We start from the raw sequence: 20,916 nt of genomic DNA, 5'->3' as shown, positions 1-20,916 counted from the left end.
TGCATGCATCAGTTGTGGATCTCCACGAACGGCCATTGTCCATTGCTTATATTTTGAGGTTATTCAGCCTTTCTAGCATTGGGTTTACAATTTTACCCAAACACACCTGACTGATGCCTCATTAACATGTCAGTGTTTTGGTCAGTGATTTCCATCAGTGATTGTGAGCCAAAACCAGGATTGGAGCCTCCACAGACATAAGGTGTAAGGGAAAGATCTGCACCTGTTCTGCGTTTAGATACGCACCTGGTTTTGGCTCAAAATCACTGACGCGTGAATGAGGCATCACTTTGGGTCTTTCAATGTGCTTTGTTAGTATAGGTAGGCCCTAAGCAATATTGTTACGTCCCAGAGGACCAGAAAGTTGGTTCATATGATCTGTGTGTGGGCGCGTAAAACTATTATTTTTTTCATAAATGGAGAGAAAAACTCATTTCTATTTAGGATTGACTGGGTTGAGGGGACCATCCAGGAAGAGCCAAGTCAGGAGGTATGCAACAAGTAGAAATTTGTTTATGCAAATTGGGTGGAAACCAACAATACAGATCTACTGTGGTTTGTTGGATTAATATTTGGTCCACTGCTTTGTGAAACATAAGTAAAGATTGGAATATAGAAGCACAACAATTCAAATGTGGTAGCCCTAGTGTCCATTTTTGATGAAATTACGGTGAACTGAGACCTTGAAGACTGATTTGGTGTAGGGCTGAAATGATTCATCGATGTAATCGAGGCAAAAAAAAAAAATCCTTGATGCAATTGCCATGCATCGAGGATTTGTTTAAATCACATGACCACGAGTGAAGTGAAGCCTCTCACTCACTGCTCCGTGGCCTCCCGACACGGCGCGGCGCTGCACTGGCAAGGGCCTTGCGTGCACACATAGTCAGCGCGCTGGCTGACGCTGTGTGACACGTCAGGTCCCTCCTAGTGCATGCTGGGAAAAAGACGTGGTCCATCTCCTGCAGACTCTACGTAAGCGCACTGCCAGGAAAGGCAAGTATAAAGTTAGCGGGGAGGAAGGGGGTTTGAAGGGGGCACCTGTAATGAAGGGGGCACCTGGATGGCATAGAAGGGCTGATGATGCTGGAAGTGGACATGCCATGGAGGGGCTGATCTGATGGCACTGGAGGATTGGGGGACATGGCAATGGATGGCATGGAGGCACTGGGGGAGGGAGACAATGGATGGCATGGAGGGGCAGATGGCACTGGGGGACATGGCAATTGGGCTGGCAATGGATGGCATGGCAGAATAACGGCCTACTTGAGTATACCGTATTGGGTATAGCCGGATACAACCAGCTATATGCTCTCATTGACTATAATGTGGTCCAAGGCCATTTGGCCATGTTCCGGCATTCATGCTGGATATCGTCCAAAGCATTTTTTTATTTTTTTTGTCAGCTTGAATGCTGTAACAAGGACGGATCCCATTCCAGTCAATCACTGCAGCAGCCGGCAGTATACAGCTATACCCGATATGGTACATTCTGGCTGTTCTTTTACAGCTGCAATATACATTCTGTCAGAAGAAGCCTTGTGTGCACGCAATTATTTGCTATACCACTGTAAGAAATTAAATATTGTTTTTATAAAGCCATACGTTATTTTAAGAAGGTTTTTCTTATTAGAGTACTTGATTAATCATAAAAATAAAAATCGGTAGAATACTCAATTGCTAAAATAATCATTTGCAGCAGCCCTAATTTGGTGTCTACCTAACCTATCTATAGAGGACTTGTTTCTGGTCACAGACAGTTGTTCTGCAATTCAGGTTTGATTTAATATTGTGACTGCATGAAAAAAAAAAAAAAAAAAAAAAAATGTACAAGCAAATAAAAAAAAAAACACCCCCACACACACACAATTGATACTAACCGGAATAACTCATTCACACATCCGCAATTTCGTTCCGCATTTTGCGGAACGGAATTGCGGGCCTATTTATCTCTATGGGGCCGTACAACGTGCGGCCCGGCCCCGGAAATGCGGACCCGCACTTTCGGGTCCGCATTTCTGTTCCCGAAAAAAAATAGAACATGTCCTATTCTTGTCCGCAATTGCGGACAAGAATAGGCATGATCTATTAGTGCCAGCAATTTGTGGTCCGCAAGATGCGGAACGCCCATTGCCGCTGTTACGGACGTGTGAATGGAGCCCAAGTCAAAGGAGTCAGGAGAATTATGCATTTTATTTTTATTTTTTTGAACAATGCAAAAAAGAAACACTGGTGATGGCTCCATGTCATAGATCGGTAACTAAAGAAGTGAGAGAACTTCCAGTAAACAAATCACAGGGGGAGATTTTTCATTCAGTTTGCGCCAGAATATTGGCAGTAGAAAGTCGCAAATTTCATGCTTGTCATTTTTCTAAAAGGGGGTCTGGTAAGGGGGCGTGGGCAGCTACCGTGAGAAAATGTATCTTCATAGATTTCTGTTTAGGCGCACGGACTTTCGGAGGCCTGTGCGTAGTCATAAATTGGGCACATCCCTCGGCAGTGCAGTGGATATCAAGACCACTACAGTCTTCACAAATCTCCCCCTTAGGGACGAAACTGTAGTTTAAGGGGTTGTCCCATCAGTTGTCCAAATACAGTACAAGTCAGAAAGAAGGATTGAGGGGGGCTCCACTTTGGCTAAATATGGGAGAGTAACCCCCTCTATAAAGGCACAATCACAAGTAGGGTAGATGGAAAGGGATTGTTCTGATGGAATAATTGCAGTCACACCTGAATTTTCAGATTTCAAGGCATTAAAAAAAAAAAATAAATAAATTAAAAAAAACACATACATACATAACTTCAGTCAAAGAATTATAGTAACACATTGATGCTACATTGCTCGGAAAACGTTCAGCAGTTGGAAGGTTAATTCATGTCTTGCTGAAGAGGGTTCATTTTTCTGCAGCCGTGACTGTGAATGTTAATCAAAAACACTGACGGTTCAGTGAAAACCATAATTTGCGCAAGAGAATTGAAAAGACCCGACCAAAAGCAGGCATTCTGGACCAGCACATGGAACGGAAAGCCAGAAGAAAATTCATTACACTTAACCCCTTCTCTGCACGGAGATCTACACCATTATAACCTACTACACATCACATATACATATACATTATATATATATATATATATATATATATATATACATACATACACACACACACAAAAATATTTCTTAATGTAAATGAAGGGGGCTTCTGTGGATAATGAGAAGTATTGTTCCGAGAAGAATTTGAAAGAAGTTTTCCAAGACTTGGGTATTAATAACACGCACACACACAGCCGCCATCACCGAAAACTATGCAGTGGACGGAGACGGAAGCAGAAGGCTCTGTCCACTTGTGTGGTGGTCGTTCTGGGGTTCTGCTGAATAGCCTTTCTTCAAGTGAATGGGAGATGGGCTGAAGAATGCTGGTGCCAGAAACTACCTTCCGTCCAGCGTATAGTTTCCTGCGCAGGCAGCTGCGTGAAATAGATGATCGTAGGGGTGCCAGCTGTCTGACCCCCACCGATCTGAGAATAAGCCATCAATATCTCAGTCCCAGAAAATCTCTAAATTAATAATCCTCCAGGAGATTTTTAAATTGTTTTTTCAAGATTAAAAAAAAAAAAAAAAAAAAAAAAAAAAAAAACACTGAACGGATACGGAATGCATACGTATATGTCTTCCGTATCCGTTCCGTTTTTGCGGAACCATTAAAAATGTTATGCCCAGCCCAATTTTTCTAATTACTGTACACTGTATATACCATGCTTCAGTTTGTGATCCACAAAAAAACGGAAATAAAATGGAAAAATGGAACGGAAACATTACTGAACGGATCCGTTAAAATGGACCGCAAAACACAAAAAAACAAACAAACATACTGTCGTGTGCAAGAGGCCTTAGGCTACTTTCACACCTGCGTGAAAGTTTGCATTATTCATAAAAAAAAAAAAGTCGAAGTCAAAACGGATCCGTCTTGACTTACATTGAAAGTCAATGGGGGACGGATCCGGTTTTAATTGCACCATACTGTGTCTCCATTGACTTACATTGTAAGACAGGACAGATCCGTTTGGCTCCGCATAGTCAGGCGGACACCAAAACGCTGCAAGCTGTGTTTTAGTGTCCGCCTCAAAAGCGCAACGGAGACCAAACGCAGCCAAATTGATGCATTCTGAACGGATCCTTATCCATTCAGAATGCATTGGGGCTGAACTGATCCGTTTTGGACCACGTGAGAGCCCTGAAACGGATCTCACAAGCAGACCCAGAAACGCCAGTGTGAGAGTAGCCTTAGTCTACAGTAGTCATGTGTCGTTCATGTGACTGAAGCAGCCAATCATTGGCCTCATGGCCACTGAACAGCATGGGACCACTGAGGCCAATGATTGGCTGCAGTGATCATATGAATGACCACCATAGAACAGCTGCTGGTCTGGTAGACACTTAATTTTAACACATCCTACTGCTCTCAGATAATGGAAAAAAAAATAAAAAAAATCTTGGAAAACCCCTCTAAAAGGGGTTGTCCCATTTCGGCCTTTCATGGCACAGATGGAAATAACCCACAACCACCAGCCCAGGGAGGCGGGAATTACGGAAACGCGAATGGACAATGCTCCGCTGTTTTCGTAACTCCCTTAGCAGGGGATGGAGCTACGCAGGCAGCATAGCTCAGGAAGCTACATGGCTAGTATAGATCCCATTTACTGCTATGGAAGTAGTCACGATATGCCACGGAACCAGAGCTGGACGCTCAGCCAGTTCGGCAACTCTGCTTCCCTGGGCCTACTGTTGGCTATTCACATCTCAGCAATGAAAGATGAGATGGGACAACCGCTTTATTTTTGATGTGACTTTCAGTTACAATAATACTCCTTTATATTCCAAACCTCCCCCTGCAGACTTCTCTCGAGCTGCACCAGTTCTCTGGAATGCACTACCCCAGACAATCAGGTTAATTCCAAACCCCCAGAGCTTTACATGTGCCCTAAAAAAAAAAAAAAAAAAAAACATTTTTAGTCAAGTCTCTTACATTCCCTTATCTAACTCCTCTCTGTTTAACCTGTCGGAAACGAATTCTTTATTTCAAGAGAACGCCCCAGACTAAATCGCACCCTTACGATCTGTGCAACGTTGACCGGCTGGCGAGTGGCCGATGCAGCTTCATGTCTACTACCCCATTCTTTAGAAGAACCTGGTTGGACGCTAAACAAGCACTTTCCCTTTTGTCACCCCATTCCCTTGTAGACTAAGCTCTTGTGTGTAGGGACCTCATTGCTCCTATTTGAATTGATGTTAAATATCTGTAACGTCTGACACATCCATCCATCCTTCTATGCAGGCATGCTGTGCGCAGTGAACCACAGCGAGACCCAAGCGCGCACCACATGTACAGACGGGCGCGCATAACATGTAGAGTGGTATTACGACTGCACAGCCCACACGTGGTCATGTTTCCTATCCGGCCCACCCTTCATGGGGTTCCCTTTCAGTTGAGCAAACTCCTTGTTGTAGAAGGTAGATGCGTGGGAAAACAAATGCTGAAGAACAGCAGCTCTGTGGCATTTCAGAAAGGGTTTCCTGTGACCTTTCATATAAACCAGCCGCGGTAAATGGAAAAACAAACATCATAGGGGCACAGACTTTACTGCACAGTGAGAATGTATTTCCTCCTCTGCTGTCCATGGTGCTGATCACACAAAACCCACCATTGTCATATATCTTGTCATATATCTTTAAAAAATATATATATATAAAAGGTTCCTTAGAATATTTTGGACTGATATAAATTCGTACATATGTGCCCGAAGGACATTTAGCTCTGCTTATTATTCCTCTTCACTCACCATCAATTTTGTTTTTCTTCGTGGCACTTTGGAGCATGCACCAATGCTTATGCCTCTGTCTCCTGCAAGCACCACACATAAAAGTACCGTTCATTACACTTGGTGTCCTCCACAATGTTCCGTGAGGTTCTCCACTTATAACTGAGGCCCATCCAAAACCACATAAGAAAATAAAAAATAAAAAAAACACACAAAACGAAGAAAGATCCAGCATCGAGCCACCATGGGCTTTTGCGTCTATCTAGATAGAGCAGCTTTTGTTTGTGTTTTATTTTTATATGGGAGGAAAAATCAAAAAAAATAAAAAATGCATTTTTCCTAGTGCTTTGTACTAAGAGCAGGACAATGAAAACAATAGAAGCATCAAAGCCGTCTAATGACGGTAACAAACGGCATCTGATGGACCACATTAACTAGAATGGGATCAGTCGGGATTCCATTAGAAGACGGCGTTACCAGAAAACAGGGCAGCACGCTTTGCTATTTTGTCCCCCATTTGTAACACAATCTGGAACAGAGGCTTCTAACGCAGCCTCCAATGTGGATGTAAACATAGCCTTAAAGGGGCTGTCCACTCATTTGCAAGTGACAACCTATCTTCAGTATAAGCCATCAATATCTGGTCAGTGGGGGTCCAAAACCCCACACATCTGCCAATCGGCTGTTCTGCAGTAGCTATGGAGCTGGAAGCCGGAGCCAGGACTACGAAGCTCTGTCCACCATGTAGTGACTGCAGCACTGCTCCTAGGACAGCTCTGCAGCAAGCGGCTCCTTCCTCTGCACGGTGGATGGAGCTCTGTAGTTGTGGCACTGAATTCTGGCTCCGTGGCTACTGCTGAACAGCTGATCAGGGTGTGAGACCGCCACGGATCAGATAGGCCATCACTTGAAAAGGAGTGGACAACCCCTTAAATGCCAAAAAGAATGGAGTAACAGACAAACACTTTGTTTTTTGTATTTTTATCCAGTTTCATTTTGTCATGTTTTATAGATGTTATTATAGACAGGAAAGAATGTTTTCTGCCCTGAAATGTGGCAAATTGTCTTCTAGCTCATGAGGGTTTTTGGCCTTCCCCTGGATTGACTTTGCAGGATATCCGGCTTTACTAGATGGACATTTGTCTTTTTTCAGTCTTACCAACTAAGTTAAGACTCATTCCCCCATCAGTGTTAGGTCAGTGATTTCCATCAGTGATTTTGAGCCAAAAGCAGGTGCAGCTCTAAACACAGAACAGGTGCAGATCTTCCCCTTATACCTTATGTCTGTGGAGGCTGCAATACTGGCTTTGGCTCACAATCACTGATAATCGCTGACCAAAACACTGACGTGTGAATGAGGCTTTACTTAAAAGGAGTTGTCCAGGTTCAGTGCTGAACCTGGACATATCCCAGTTTTCACCCAGGCAGCCCCCTTCATACTCTGATGCTGTATCATGCAGGGCAAGGGCTTTTTGTTTATATTTTTACACTGCTAGGCGGAGGCTTCTACCTAGCAGTGTTGCCGGTGGGCGGGCTTTACAGGCTAGGGCAGCGCTAAAGCCCGCCCATTAGTTCCAGTGACGTCACCGGGCTCACTGCTAGGCTGAAACTTCCGCCTGATCTCCAATTCAGCGCAGAGGGGAGCAATGCTCTGATCTTCATATCAGGGGGGCTGCCTGGGTAAAAATTGGGGTTTGTCAGGGTTCAGCTCTGAACCCAGACAACCCCTTTAAATCATTATATTTTATTTCTGTATCTCTGACTGACAGTAGGACCTTCCAGATTATTACAATGCACCAAATAAAAAAAGAACAATGTAAGCCATACAGCCAAGACTGTGGCTCAAAAACTGAATTGAAGCACAGGCTACACAAGAAACTATGCTCGTATTCTATACACAAATAGACATCACATACAGATATACTGTACTAGGTAAAAATATTAAAGGGAACCTGTCACCTGGATTTTGTCTATAGAGCTAAGGACATGGCTGTTAGATCGCCTCTAGCACATCCGCAATACCCAGTCCCCATAGCTCTGTGTGCTTTTATTATGTAAAAAATAATAAGCCCAGCCACGCCCACTGTGAAGGAGCCCAGCACCGCCCCACATACTCCGGATCTCCTCCTTGCTCCCCGACGTCACAAAGCTATAGCGCCGTAATCTCACAATGTGCGAGCTAGCGCATGCGCAGTGTTGGCATAGTGTTCCTTCCCTGTGCTGGCATCAGCCTCAGGGAACGAGCACATCGCGAGATTACGGCCCTCTAGCTTTGTGACGTCGGGGAACAAGGAGGAGATTCAGAGGATGCGGGGCGGTGCTGGGCTCAGAGTACGCATGGAGGAGACAGGACTCCTCTAAGGTTCATTTACATATCTATAAAATCGTTTTGACACAATAAAAGCACACAGAGCTATGGGGACTGAGTATTGCGAATGTGCTAGCGGCGATCTGTGAGCCCATGTCCTCAGCTCCATACCCAAAATCCAGGCGACAGGTTCCCTTTAAATCTAAGCCTATGTGTCAGGACTATACTTACTAAAATAGCAGCTTCTTTTAGGTGCACTGTAGGTGATGGGAACCCTTTAAGATTGCCACGTACCATAAAATCATCAAAAATACACTGAGCCTATAATATTAATTTGATGGAAAATAGGCCAATTTAATATCTCCTAAAACACAGTGTAGCCATGTTTTAAAAAAAAAAAAATGCCAGAAATCACTACGTTCAGATCTGCTGTTGCATATTTATGGATCATTATGAAAGGTGTCCAATATTTTACCCGATTCTGCAAACTTGTGCCATTAAAAAGTGTTCCGTACTAGTTTATAGCCATATGGGACCGTTCCACATTATGTACATTTTAAGGCTGCTAAGAGTAATCGCCAGGTAGGCCGCACGTCACAATGATCCCCATAAGGAACATAAACCACATAAATGATTTCCAGCACGAAGATGTAGCACTTCATATACAACATCTCCTCGGCCTCATCAAAGGCTTCGGCGAGTCAATAACTCAGAGTGGGGAACATCGTTGGAGGTGAATCGCCTTTAGAAGGCTGCAGACTTGCACAGAAAGGATTTTGCTTCCCAATCAAAGGATTTTGGTAGAACAAAAGCAAAGAGACCTAGAATGGGGAAATATTTGCAGTTTATCAGCTACTCCAGCACTGATCTTAGGGATGCGGCAACCGAACTTGGGGCGAGTGTTTGTTCTTAACCTACGTACTTATCTATGGATGAAGTACATGGCCACAGGGATCTATTATCATCAATGCAGATCGCCCGTCTCCTCCATCTTCTTCCCTAAAGCCACAGTTCATTAAAAGGGGCAGTCCAACAAGCGGACCTCAGTCATATCCCACCACCATTGGAAGAATTGGTCATTAAATACAATTTTTTATAAACGTTTCATAAGGAAAACCAAGACTTACCTCTTCATACTGATATCCATCCTCTGATCCTTCAGAAATAGTAACCTCTACACAGATGTTAAGGAGTTATATTGTTATTTTATACACCCCTCCCACCCCCCAACGATATGATATGATATATGATGGAGAAAACTTAATTGACGTTGAGCGGTAGCGCTGGACTGGTAGGGAAATAACTGGGGAGTATAGGTTCCTCATTATTTTAGAACATCGCGCTCCCTCTTAGAGATACTTTAATAACCCCTTTAAGTAGCACCATGTTTTTACAGAACCATAGAACAAGTGCTTGCCTAATGCCAGCCTAGCTCATGCTGTAACAGCCAGGATCAGACGACTCTCCAATCTCAGCCATTTAAAACTTGTGATCAATGTGGTCAAAAGTGGCTATGGCATGTCCAAGGGGGCGTTCTCAGGTCTGATACACTCATCATTGGACCTCTGAACAGTTACAGAAAACACAGTATGTCCTGCATAACACAAGGCCTCATACAATGAAATGAGAAGGGCAAAATCTAAAAGCTTGGACACGCATGTCGGACCACCCTTGCACCAGAACTGAAATGTACTCCAGCCAGGAACCGGTTTCTGGGGTAACATGCAAAAAAGTTTTCTGGTGCACAAGTTGTTAAATGAGTCAGTCCATCGTGGGCCAACTCATGGCCTGCCCCCCCCCCCCCCCCGCCCAGTTTTTGGAAAGAGGCGTGGGTATGAGAAAAAGTGTCAGACACAAGTTTTGTCACAAACTACCACTTGCGACAAAATACACGACTTTACTACACCAGAAAACTGGATTAGAGGCAGAGGTCGCACTACGTTTTTTGAGGAAGAGTAAAAATACTCCTCTGACCATTTTTGAGGATTATTTTCACCCAAAGATTACGAAGGTTGCGGTAATTCACACACATAATACGTAGGCCTACACTTGTTCAAATCTGGGTTGGAGGCTGCGTTTGGAGCCTCTGTTGCAGATTCTGTCGAAAGACCAGACAAAAAGTTACGGGGTGATAGCAAGGTGGACAGAACAACACCTCTCCCATCCCACCCCCTGATCCAGTCGGGGGGGAGACACACATGCCTGGGGGCAGCTCTTCGCTCAGACCGGGGACCAGTCACATGAGTCCACGGCTCCTTACCTCTCCAGCGGCCCTGTCATGTTTCCCGGGGTCCTCGGGCAGAGCGCCCCGTTCGCCTTACAACAGCCACCCAGGGAGCCGGCCCCCCCACCTTGCAGCTCCCGCCAGCTTCCCCTGCTGCAGGACCTGTATAGCTCCGAGGAGCGCCTATACCAACCAATAACAAAGCTCCTTGCTGTAAGGAGCTTTGCTATTTGTTATTTCAGGGACAGGCAGAATGGCTGCGCTGCCTGTGCCGTTCACAGCGCGCCCTGCGCTGATAAATGTGGGGGGAAATTCTAAGGCGTATTGGTATGGCCTGGGAGTAAAATGGCCTGAAGAGTCGTCTATGACGCTTGCACAGGCGTTATTGCGAACTCTGATTAGAAGTATAATAAAAGTAGCCATTAGGGTGGGTTGACATCTCTATTTAACTGATCCGGGAAGCTGTTCCAGTACAGAACAGGCTGCTGGAGTTCACCGGATCCAGCCTAGCCAGATTCTGCTTTTCACTGCCGGACCAGATTCACTATAATGGCATCAGAGAGTGAAACGCTCGTTCATATTATTTCATATCATTTCTAGGCAGCAGATCGTGCGGTCTAAACAGAGATCTGCTGCCCAGAAACAATGCAGAGGACGAGCGACAGCAATAGCGATCCCTCATCCTGTGAAGGTGATCTGAGCGCTTCAACCTCACTAAACGAGCCGCCAGTTGTCGCTTCCTTTCCGATAATAGGCTGCTCCTCTGGCTGTGTAAACCCACCATTACTCTTCTCTAGTCACCCCCCCCCCCCCCCCCACCTTCCAATCATCATTTGTCTGACCGTTATCTATCGTGAAATATCCGCACCCCGTGCGCCCTCTACTGGCGGCGGTACATGCAGCTTTTTATATACTCCCCTACTGTGTTAAGATGGCCAAACCATTGCACAAATCAAGCACCTTTTGTGTCACCCCCATCTCCTCATGGATTGTAAGCTCTTCTGGGCAGAGCCCATAGTTGACTTGTCCGTTAGTATGTTGTTATTTAGGACTCCGGATGGAAATAGGTTAGCGCTATATAAAGATGTCGATTATTATTACATATTAAATCTAAAATACGTGGAACTACATACTGTATATTTCATCTTCAATTTACAAATTTCCACGTTGCGATAAAATCACGTCAATGGCAGAAAGTGGGCACCGCACTTAGTGAGCGAGCAGAAGCGCTCTGGCACCTGTGCTTCACACGCCGCAGATGGCAGAACAGGGGCTCATTGCTGGAACGTTTATGAATGGAGGAATATTGTGTTCAAAATGTGTCATTTTGCTGATTTCGAAGAGCGCATCTTCTAATCAGAATTCATTTTGTAATTACCACTGTTGCATAAAGCATCATTACGCAGCATGGTTATGACTGGAGTGGGTATTGCTCCGTACTCTTCACATAGTAGCAGAACGCTATTGACGCCGGCTTAGACGCGCGATGCTCATTGCTTCCACGCAGAGCCCATCAGATAGAACATTTGGCAGAATTCCCAAGAGAACCCTCCAGGTTTGCCTTTTCTGTTACAAAAAAGTAAAAAATCAAAACAGCACAATTCCCTTTAAATGTCAAAAGGGACAGATTTCATAAAGTTTCTCAATCTCAAAACAAGGTTTGAACACAAAACGCGCTTTTAAGGCTAAATGCAGACGATCAGGATTATTACATGCGGATTGGAGAGTGGAAAATCCGCACCGTAGGTCATGCACGTTGCATTCTATGAGAATTTGACATTCTCATGCACACAATGCAGATTTTTTTCCGTGCGGATTTTCAAATCCGCAGCATGTCAATTTTATTTTTCCTGACCGGATTTTCTCCATTCACTTCAACGGGGAGAGGAAAATCCGCATGCAAGTCTGCACCAATTAGTGCGGATTGACTGAACGGATTTCCCTGCGAACACGTGCGGATTTCAGTACGGATAAATCCTGACCGTGTGCATTTATCCTAACGGGGCTGTCTCTCACTACAGCAATTGGCATTCATCACGTAGAGAAAAGCTAACACAAGGCACTTACTAATGCATTGTGATTGTCCATATTGCCTCCTTTGCTGTCTGGATTCAATTTCCATCCTAATATACACTGCTTGTTTCCATGGTTACGACCACCTTGTAATCCGGCAGCGGTGGTCATGCTTGCACACTATAGAAAAAAGTCCTGGACTGTGCGCACTCCCACGGTCCCAGAGAGGCCATGGAAACAAGCAGCCTATAATGCGATGGAAAAGTCCACCATTAAAGCCTTAGGGACAGTTCACATTGATTGTGGAGCATTTCTCTGTTCTGCCCCAAAATCAGCTCCGTGTGGAGTCTGCCGTTCCGCAAATTGTGGAGCGCACAGACAGCCAGCCATTAATATAACTGCCTATTCTTGTCCGCAAAACGCGGACAAGAATAGGGCAGGTTATTATTTTTTTGGCGGACCACGGTACAGAGCAACGGATGCGGACAGCACATGGAGTGCTGTCCGCATCTTTTGCGGCCCTATTGAAGTGAATGGTTCCTCATCCGAGCCGCTAAAACCGCGGCTCGGATGTGGACCAAAACAACGGCCGTGTGCATGAGGCCTAAGACGTAGGAACCTGTGACTAGTGTTGAGCGAACTTTGTGGTTTCAAGTGCGGCGTACACGGTTCAGGTTATCCAAGAATTCCGTTATGGATTCCACTACCACGGACCATTCGGATGGGGTCCGCAATCCGCATCCAATGGTCCGCACCGCATGCACTACTTTTTAGCAGTGCTGAGGCACGGTCAGAAACACTGTGGAAGCACACAGCCAGTGCCCTGTGTATTACAGACCCGCCGTATGCTGGCCGCAATACGCCCACGGCGGCGCAACGCCCGTGGGCATGAGCCCAAAACCAGGATTGGAGCCTCCACAGACATAAGGTGTAAGGGAAAGATCTGCCCCTGTTCTGTGTTTAGAGCCGCACCTGAAATAGGGTGGCCACTGGCTTCACCCTAGAAAGCCGGACTGACCCAAACCACACCCACAACACACCAAACCACACCCACAATGCCCCAAACCACACCCACAACGCCCCAAACCACCCCCACAATGATCAAAACCACGCCTCCAAACGGCATGAAGCCACGCCCCCCATATCCGTGAAGCCACGCCCCCACCATTGGCTGGAAAAACACGGGGGAGAGGAGTGGGAAGAACTTTGTGATTGGAAGGTGAGCGGGGCAGCCGGGGGGGCTTCTCTCCCCCTCAGTCAGCCACAGGGAGTCATTTCTGCGGCTCTAGTGACTGACTGGGGGTGAGAGAAGCCTCGGTCAGTTGCTGCAGCTTACGCTCAGACAGCACAATGCTGCTGTCTGAGACGTGAGCCACTGAAAAGGAGGACATCCCTGCGTCCGTCCAGGCACTGCGCCGGACGGAGGACAGGGAGCCTGAAAACCGGACTGTCCGGCCTAAAACCGGACGTCTGGCCACCCTAACCTGAAATCACTGATGAGGTGAATTGGTTGCCATGACGCCGTGCGCTTCCTGCTGCCACAGAACAGTAATACACTGGTACCACGGCATCACAAACCAATGACGCCGTGCGCTTCCTGCTGCCACAGAACAGTAATACACTGGTACCACGGCATCACAAACCAATGACGCCGTGCGCTCCTGCTGCCACAGAACAGTAATACACTGGTACCACAGCATCACAAACCAATGACGCCGTGCGCTTCCTGCTGCCACAGAACAGTAATACACTGGTACCACGGCATCACAAACCAATGACGCCGTGCGCTCCTGTACTCAGAAGAAATCCAGGCCGGTATCACACGGTCCGTGTTTCACGGACGTGTGCATGAGGCTTTAAAGGGGCTTTCTGAGATTAATACTAGCGACCTATCCTCTGGATTAGGGATGGGCAAAGCGAGCTTCAAATCCTAGATCCGAAGTTGCTTCGGTTTATTGCTGGTACCTTGGAACCAAGTTTTAAAATGTTTTTTTATTTTCAGTTTAAAAATCAAATACCTAAGTTATAACCAATAACTGACTTTGCCTCATCGGAGGCCATACATTTTAATGCTGCAAGGAGATGGATGGAAAAATCAAGTTTTCAGCGAAGCGACTTTGGATCTAGGATCCGAAGGTCACTTCACTCATTCCCTACTCGGGGGGGGTCATCAGTATCTGATGGGTGGGGGTCTGACACCCGGGACCTCCACCGATCAGCTGTTTGAGAAGGGACTGGTGCTCCTGCGAGCGCCGCGGCCTTCTCTCACCAAGCACAGCGCCGTACACTGTATTGAGGCTGCAGTTGGTATCACAGCTCAGTTCTATTCACTTATATGGGGCTGAGCTGCTCTTAGGCCAGGTGACCGATAAACGTGTCCTCACTGACCTAGGAAAAGCAGAAGCCCCCGGTGTCGGACCCCCACCGATCAGACCCATCATCAATATCTAAATCTACCAACGATCAGGTGCTTCAAACTCCTATGTGTGAGACCTGATGAAAGATACCAGCACTAAAAACACTGGGGCACAAAAAGTTGTGCGGTTGCCCATAGCAACCAACCTGCATCCAGCCCCCATTTTTGGAGGCCCTTTTTAAACGGATATCTGCACGCTGATTGGCCGCTATGGAGATCGTCTCCTCCGCACAGGATCTCCCATCATGAGCCCTTTCTAACCTCTGCAGCCAGGACGGGTACACGCTGCAGCCGTCAGCCTCCATACTGACCATGCGTCTATGACGCGTCAAAGACGCCAGCGCCCGCAGTGAGGAGCCTCCGCTCCCTACAGCCCTCACAGCCCCGGCCTCCCCCCGGTCTATGGCCAGCACCTCGCACAATACAGGATACGGTCCAGGTAGTAGTTGTCTCGGTCTCCCTCCATTGCTCAGCTGCTCTGCTTCTTACAGTTGGAGTCTGTGCGTTGCCAGGGTAACCACAGCCGGCCCTTAAATCACCGCGAGAGCAGGCGTCTTCTCGCGAGACTGTGGTAGAGGAGCTGATGAGTGCGGCGTGGAAGCTGCTGTCAGCAGAATGCAATATTGTGGACAATGACCAATACATATAATAATGAAACACTTACTGAGAGCCACAACATAATAAAGTGTGTCCATATACATGAATACCAACACGTATCTATAGCTGGTGTGTATTATGAGGTTCTGCAGCAGCTGAGGTATGTATTATGAGGTTCTGCAGCAGCTGAGGTGTGTATTATGAGGTTCCGCAGCAGCTAAGGTGTGTATTATGAGGTTCTGCAGCAGCTGAGGTATGTGTTATGAGGTTCTGCAGCAGCTGAGGTATGTCTTATGAGGTTCTGCAGCAGCTGAGGTGTGTATTATGAGGTTTTACAGCCGCTGAGGTGTGTATTATGAGGTTGTACAGCAGCTGAGGTATGTCTTATGAGGTTCTGCAGCAGCTGAGGTGTATTATGAGGTTGTACAGCAGATGAGGTGTGTATTATGAGGTTCTGCAGCAGTTAAGGTGTATTATGAGGTTGTACAGCAGCTGAGGTGTGTATTATGAGGTTGTACAGCAGATGAGGTGTGTATTATGAGGTTCTGCAGCAGCTGAGGTGTATTGTGTATCTGCCAATCCACATGAGCATATTTACAGTGATAATGTGGGGAATTGAGTCAGCACAACCTGTATATAGGTGCAGATCACTATGGCGAAATACATATACAAACGAAAAATACAAATGGATGAGGCATTGGTGTACATTTTGGCCAAAGCGTAGTAAGCCACTCACCACGTCAAGGTCGCCTCTATTTGAGTGGTCCCTAACACTAGTTCCTACCTGTTTATGGGCCATGACAGCCACACAAAATCCAGGGAATGCAGGTCAGCGTGCACGCCAAGCACACTCCGCTTTCAACCCCGTCCGGTGCCATCACAGCCCTCATCGGATCCAGGACTGCAAGCACCAACATGCACGCCGAGCCCACCATATACTTCTCCTGGAGCCAAATGGCTACTGGTAGGTTCTATATAAGCAGACTCAGTTTTATACTGACTTTAAAACCAGCAAATTGCTGGATGTAGAGTGCTATCACATTTGTATTTTTCGTTTGTATATGTATTTCGCCATAGTGATGTGCACCACATACAGGTTGTGCTGACCCAATTCTCCACATTGTTTCTTTGTAGTATATATTGGAGGCGTGGCGATCTCCTTTGAGTCATTGCACACCTGACCAGTCAATCTGTCCTGGAGGCTGGTTTTAGGCTGGGTTCAGACCTGAGCGTATTTGATATGCGCGTTTAACCCGCGTTTTTGTCGCGCGTTTTTATGCACGTTTTTTGCAATAGTAAACGCGCGTTTGTGTGATTGACTGCAGTGTCCTATGGCCACAAACGTGCGTCAAAACGCCCCAAAGAAGCTCAAGAACTTGTTTGAGCGTAGGGCGTTTTTCAGCGCGTTCAAACGCGCTGTAAAACGCTTAAGTGAGAACCCAGCCTTAAAGTCAGTATAAAACTGAGTCTGCTTATATAGAACCTACCAGTAGCCATTTGGCTCCAGGAGAAGTATATGGTGGGCTCAGCATGCATGTTGGTGCTTGCATCCCTGGATCCGATGAGGGCTGTGATGGCACCGGACGGGGTTGAAAGCGGAGTGTGCTTGGCGTGCATGCTGCACCTGCACTCCCTGGACTTTGTGTGGCTGTCATGGCCCATAACAGGTAGGAACTAGTGTTAGGGACCACTCATAGAGGCGACCTTGACGTGGTGAGTGGCTTACTACGCTTTGGCCAATATTTACAGTGATGTCGCCCTAAAATATGCAGCTAAACTGGCTGACCTGTTACATGTGTGCTTGGCAGCTGAAGACATCTGTGTTGGTCCCGTGTCCATATGTGCCCGCATTACCGAGAAAAATGATGTTTTAATATATGCAAATGATCCTCTAGGAGCCAGAGGCGGATCGGCCATAGACCTTACAGGGAAATTTCCCGATGGGCCAATGCCCAGGGGGCCGCCCGGGCCCTCCTCACGGCCGGCCAGTGGAAGTTTTTGGGGATGTATTTTGTGCAGCTGCCAGTATTTTGTGATGGACTGTGGTATTTGGCTCTGTTGGGGTGGTATAATGTGCCCTGCCTTCCATCAATTTGGACCGAACTACTATTTTTTCCAGGGCTACTATAAGTTCCCAGTCCACCCCTGCTAGGAGCAATAGGGGCGTTGCTGTTACACCTAGAGGTTCTGCTCTCTCTGCAACTGCTGCGCCCTTTGCACTTTGATTGACAGAAGAGGGTGTGATGATGCTTTCGCTACCTGGCCCTGTCAATCAAAGTGGGGAGGGCATTGCAGTTGCAGAGAGAGCAGAGCCTCTAGGTGTAACAGCAACGCCCCCATTGCTCCTAGAGGATCATTTGCATACCTTCAAACTTCATTTTCCTCAGCAATGCAGGCTCATATGTACATGGGACCAACATAGATGCCTTCAGCTGCCAAGTGCACATGGAACAGGTACAAATCTGCTGACAGATGCCCTGTAATGCTGTCCACAGTATGTGATGTTGGCGGGGGTGCTTTTTTAATGTTTGCAGTGTTGGCCAAATTCTGTATAAACTGCCCTGATAGGCAAAGTGTGCCCTTAGGCTACATTCACGTGACAATGGAAGGAAACTGATGTTAAAAACAGAAAAATGGTCCATTAATAACAGCCGTTTTCTCACAGATGCCTTTCTGAAAACTTGAACCTTGAACTGTATGGGGGTTTTCAGTATGTGAAAACGGACAAAATAGGGCATGTCTTATTTTTTTTGACGCCCATTATTTAAGACTTGTTAAAAAAAAAACAGCCATGTGAACAGAACCATAGACTGCAAAGGTACTGAAAACAGACGTGCGGTGGCCGTTAAAGCGGCCTGTTCTTCACTGTTAAGTGTTTGTAGCCCAGTAGGTGGTCCTCAAATTCTAATCAAGGCAGTATGAAGCCTCATTCACACGTCCATGTCTGTGCTTAAATCAGGTGGTCAGTGATGTCTCCGGGAAGATGTCCGTGTTGGGTCCATGTGTCCGTTTTTTGCTGTCCATGTGCCATCCGTGTTTCACTGACACTGAACAGCTGAAAAATCATTTTCAAGGCATCTCTTCCTAATGATCCGTGAAACACAGATGGCATCCGTGGTTTTCATGGACCCATAGGCTATAATGGGCGTGATGGATCCATGAGCACGGACAAAATAGAGCATGCATCGGTGCTAAAAACACGGACCTTGCTAAAACACTGATGAGCGAATACACACATTAAAATGAATGGGGACGCGTGCTGTCCGTGGAGAATGCGTATAGGACACATCCATGGAACACTGACATGTGAATGAGGCCTAAAGGGGTTGTCTCACTTCAGTAAATAGGACTTATGTAGAGAAAGTTAATACGAGGCACTTACTAATGTATTGTGATTGTCCATATTGCTTCCTTTGCTGGCTGGATTCATTTTTCCATCTCATTATACACTGCTCGTTTCCATGGTTACGACCACCCTGCAATCCAGTAGAGGCGGCCGTGCTTACATTCGATAGAAAACACTATTAAAATAATGCATGCTTCTATGCTAAAACCATGGACCCGCAGACTGTTCTAAAACACAGATGTGGGAATGCACATGTAACATCCCAGAGTATGTCACTAAAACTCTTTCGCCCTGCTATATGATGTTAAAGTGTAAATGTGTTACCATCCTGTGTAATATGACATTGTATTTATATAATCTGGATTTACTGGGACTGTTTAATATGTATATGCTGTAATTCTTGATGTACACCAGCAGGTGGCAGCAATATGTAGGCAGTCTACAGTTAGTTAGTCAGTTAGTATACCTAGACTGGAAGATACCATTCCAGGCTAGCTTCCCCCTATCTGAGGAGGAGTGGAATGTTCCCACATCCTACTTGAAAGGGAGGAAAGAAAGTTCTAGTAGTGTGAGCCACCCCCCTGCTGGGGTAGGCTGTGTCAGTAGGAGTCCCAGAAACAGGGACCCCAACAAAGGACCCAAGCCTCTGCTGAGGCCCAAGATCAACCTCCCCAGCCTGAGTCCCTTACCTCAGCTGGATGACCAAGGAAGCAGCCAACTACAGAACTATCAGATCTCCAGGAAGCCACCATCATACCCTGCGAGCAGTCCTGTAAGTAAAGATTCCAAGACAAGGAGAAGATAAGTACCTCCACAGTTAGTCAGACCCATACTAAGCAGACCACAGACAGAGCAGAAGATAGATACCTGCCAGTTTCTATAGGCGTATGTACCAGATGCAGAATATATATATAAATTCCTGCCACATATTGCCAAAACCTGCTGGGATCCTAGACTAAATCTGTAACATTGTATGGATCAAGAGCTGCATATTATAACATCAGTAAAGACGAGTTGCACCCTATTCTCTGTGTCGAATCCCATCATTCCTCAGTTACTCCTATTGACCGCACTCAATTTTGTTGCATGTGAGCCAGGATACAGGAGTCCAGCTGTACTACAGGTAGGAGACACCGTTGACACTATGAAGAGACAATATCCCCCTCTGGCATTCCTAACCTAGTACATGAGCTATACCATCTTAAAGGGCCCGGCTACAGTACCTGCGCAAGCTGCAACTGGCGTCACGAACTTATATACATCTATACTGACCCACTGCATAGCATGCCCACTGACCCAGTGTCCTGCTCATTGCACACACATTAGGGCTCATACACACGACCGTTGTTTTGCAGTTTGCAAATTCGCATCCGCAAAACACGGATACCGGCCGTGTGCATTTTGCTGAATGGAACGCCTACCGGGTAATTTCAGTTGTTTTTTTTTGTGGCCCCATTGACGTGAATAGTTCCGCATACGGACCACAAAGAAATGGAACGGACACGGAAAAAAAAATATGCAGGAGCAACAGGTCCGTGAATTACTGACGTGTGAATACGCCTTTTAGGGGCCATGAGCGCTGCAACTACTGGCTTGTTTTTTTAGATTCCCTCTGTCTTATTGACAGGCTCGCCTTATTAGTGTATCCGCGTCTTGTAATGAGCCGCCGCGCACCTCTGTCAGTTTTACATTAGTGCCGATTAATACCAAAAGCATTAATAACCGTCTCATAAACATTGATATTGTGCACTATAATGAGCACTAACATCACAGGATAAAATGAACGGAAATGAATCCTGCGCAATTAAATGAACATTACTTTGGTGCGGCACATCAATATCAGCATTTATACAAAGCAATATCATTAACGCCAATACATCAAAATTAAACGAACATTAATATCACATAATAAGAAGTTAATATTGCACAACAAAATGATATTTATTACCTTGCAATAAAGTCAGGACCTGTTAATGAAATGAACATTAACCCCTTCTATCACCCTCCTGCCCAGGCGATTTTTTGCAAATCTGACATGTGCCACTTTATGTGGTAATAATTTTGGAAAGCCCATTCTGAGATTGTCTTTTCGTGACACGTTGTACTTCATGACAGTGGACAGTCGATATATTTGACCTTTATTTAAAAATCCCAAATTTAGCAAAACTTTTGGAAAAGTTCGCAATTTTCAAAAT

General features: G+C 46.0%; 1 protein-coding gene across 1 annotated transcript in view; it reads right to left on the bottom strand.

The window, feature by feature from the left end:
* SPAG16 (sperm associated antigen 16) overlaps positions 1–15,273 on the bottom strand; it is a 1,151,519-nt gene extending 1,136,246 nt beyond the window's left edge. The window contains exons 1-2 of the mRNA XM_040440778.1: positions 15,211–15,273; positions 9,253–9,299 (exon numbers count right to left, since the gene is read on the bottom strand). Of these exons, the coding sequence (XP_040296712.1) occupies positions 9,253–9,299; positions 15,211–15,244 (81 nt within the window). The 5' untranslated portion in view covers positions 15,245–15,273. The remainder of the gene's footprint in view (positions 1–9,252; positions 9,300–15,210) is intronic.
* Positions 15,274–20,916: the final 5,643 nt, after the last annotated feature.

The sequence above is a fragment of the Bufo bufo genome, chromosome 7 (assembly GCF_905171765.1).
Source record: "Bufo bufo chromosome 7, aBufBuf1.1, whole genome shotgun sequence".
Classification (NCBI taxonomy): Eukaryota; Metazoa; Chordata; class Amphibia; order Anura; family Bufonidae; genus Bufo; species Bufo bufo.
The sequence above is the reverse complement of the archived record's forward strand: the minus strand, read 5'-3'. Positions and strand labels throughout refer to the sequence as shown.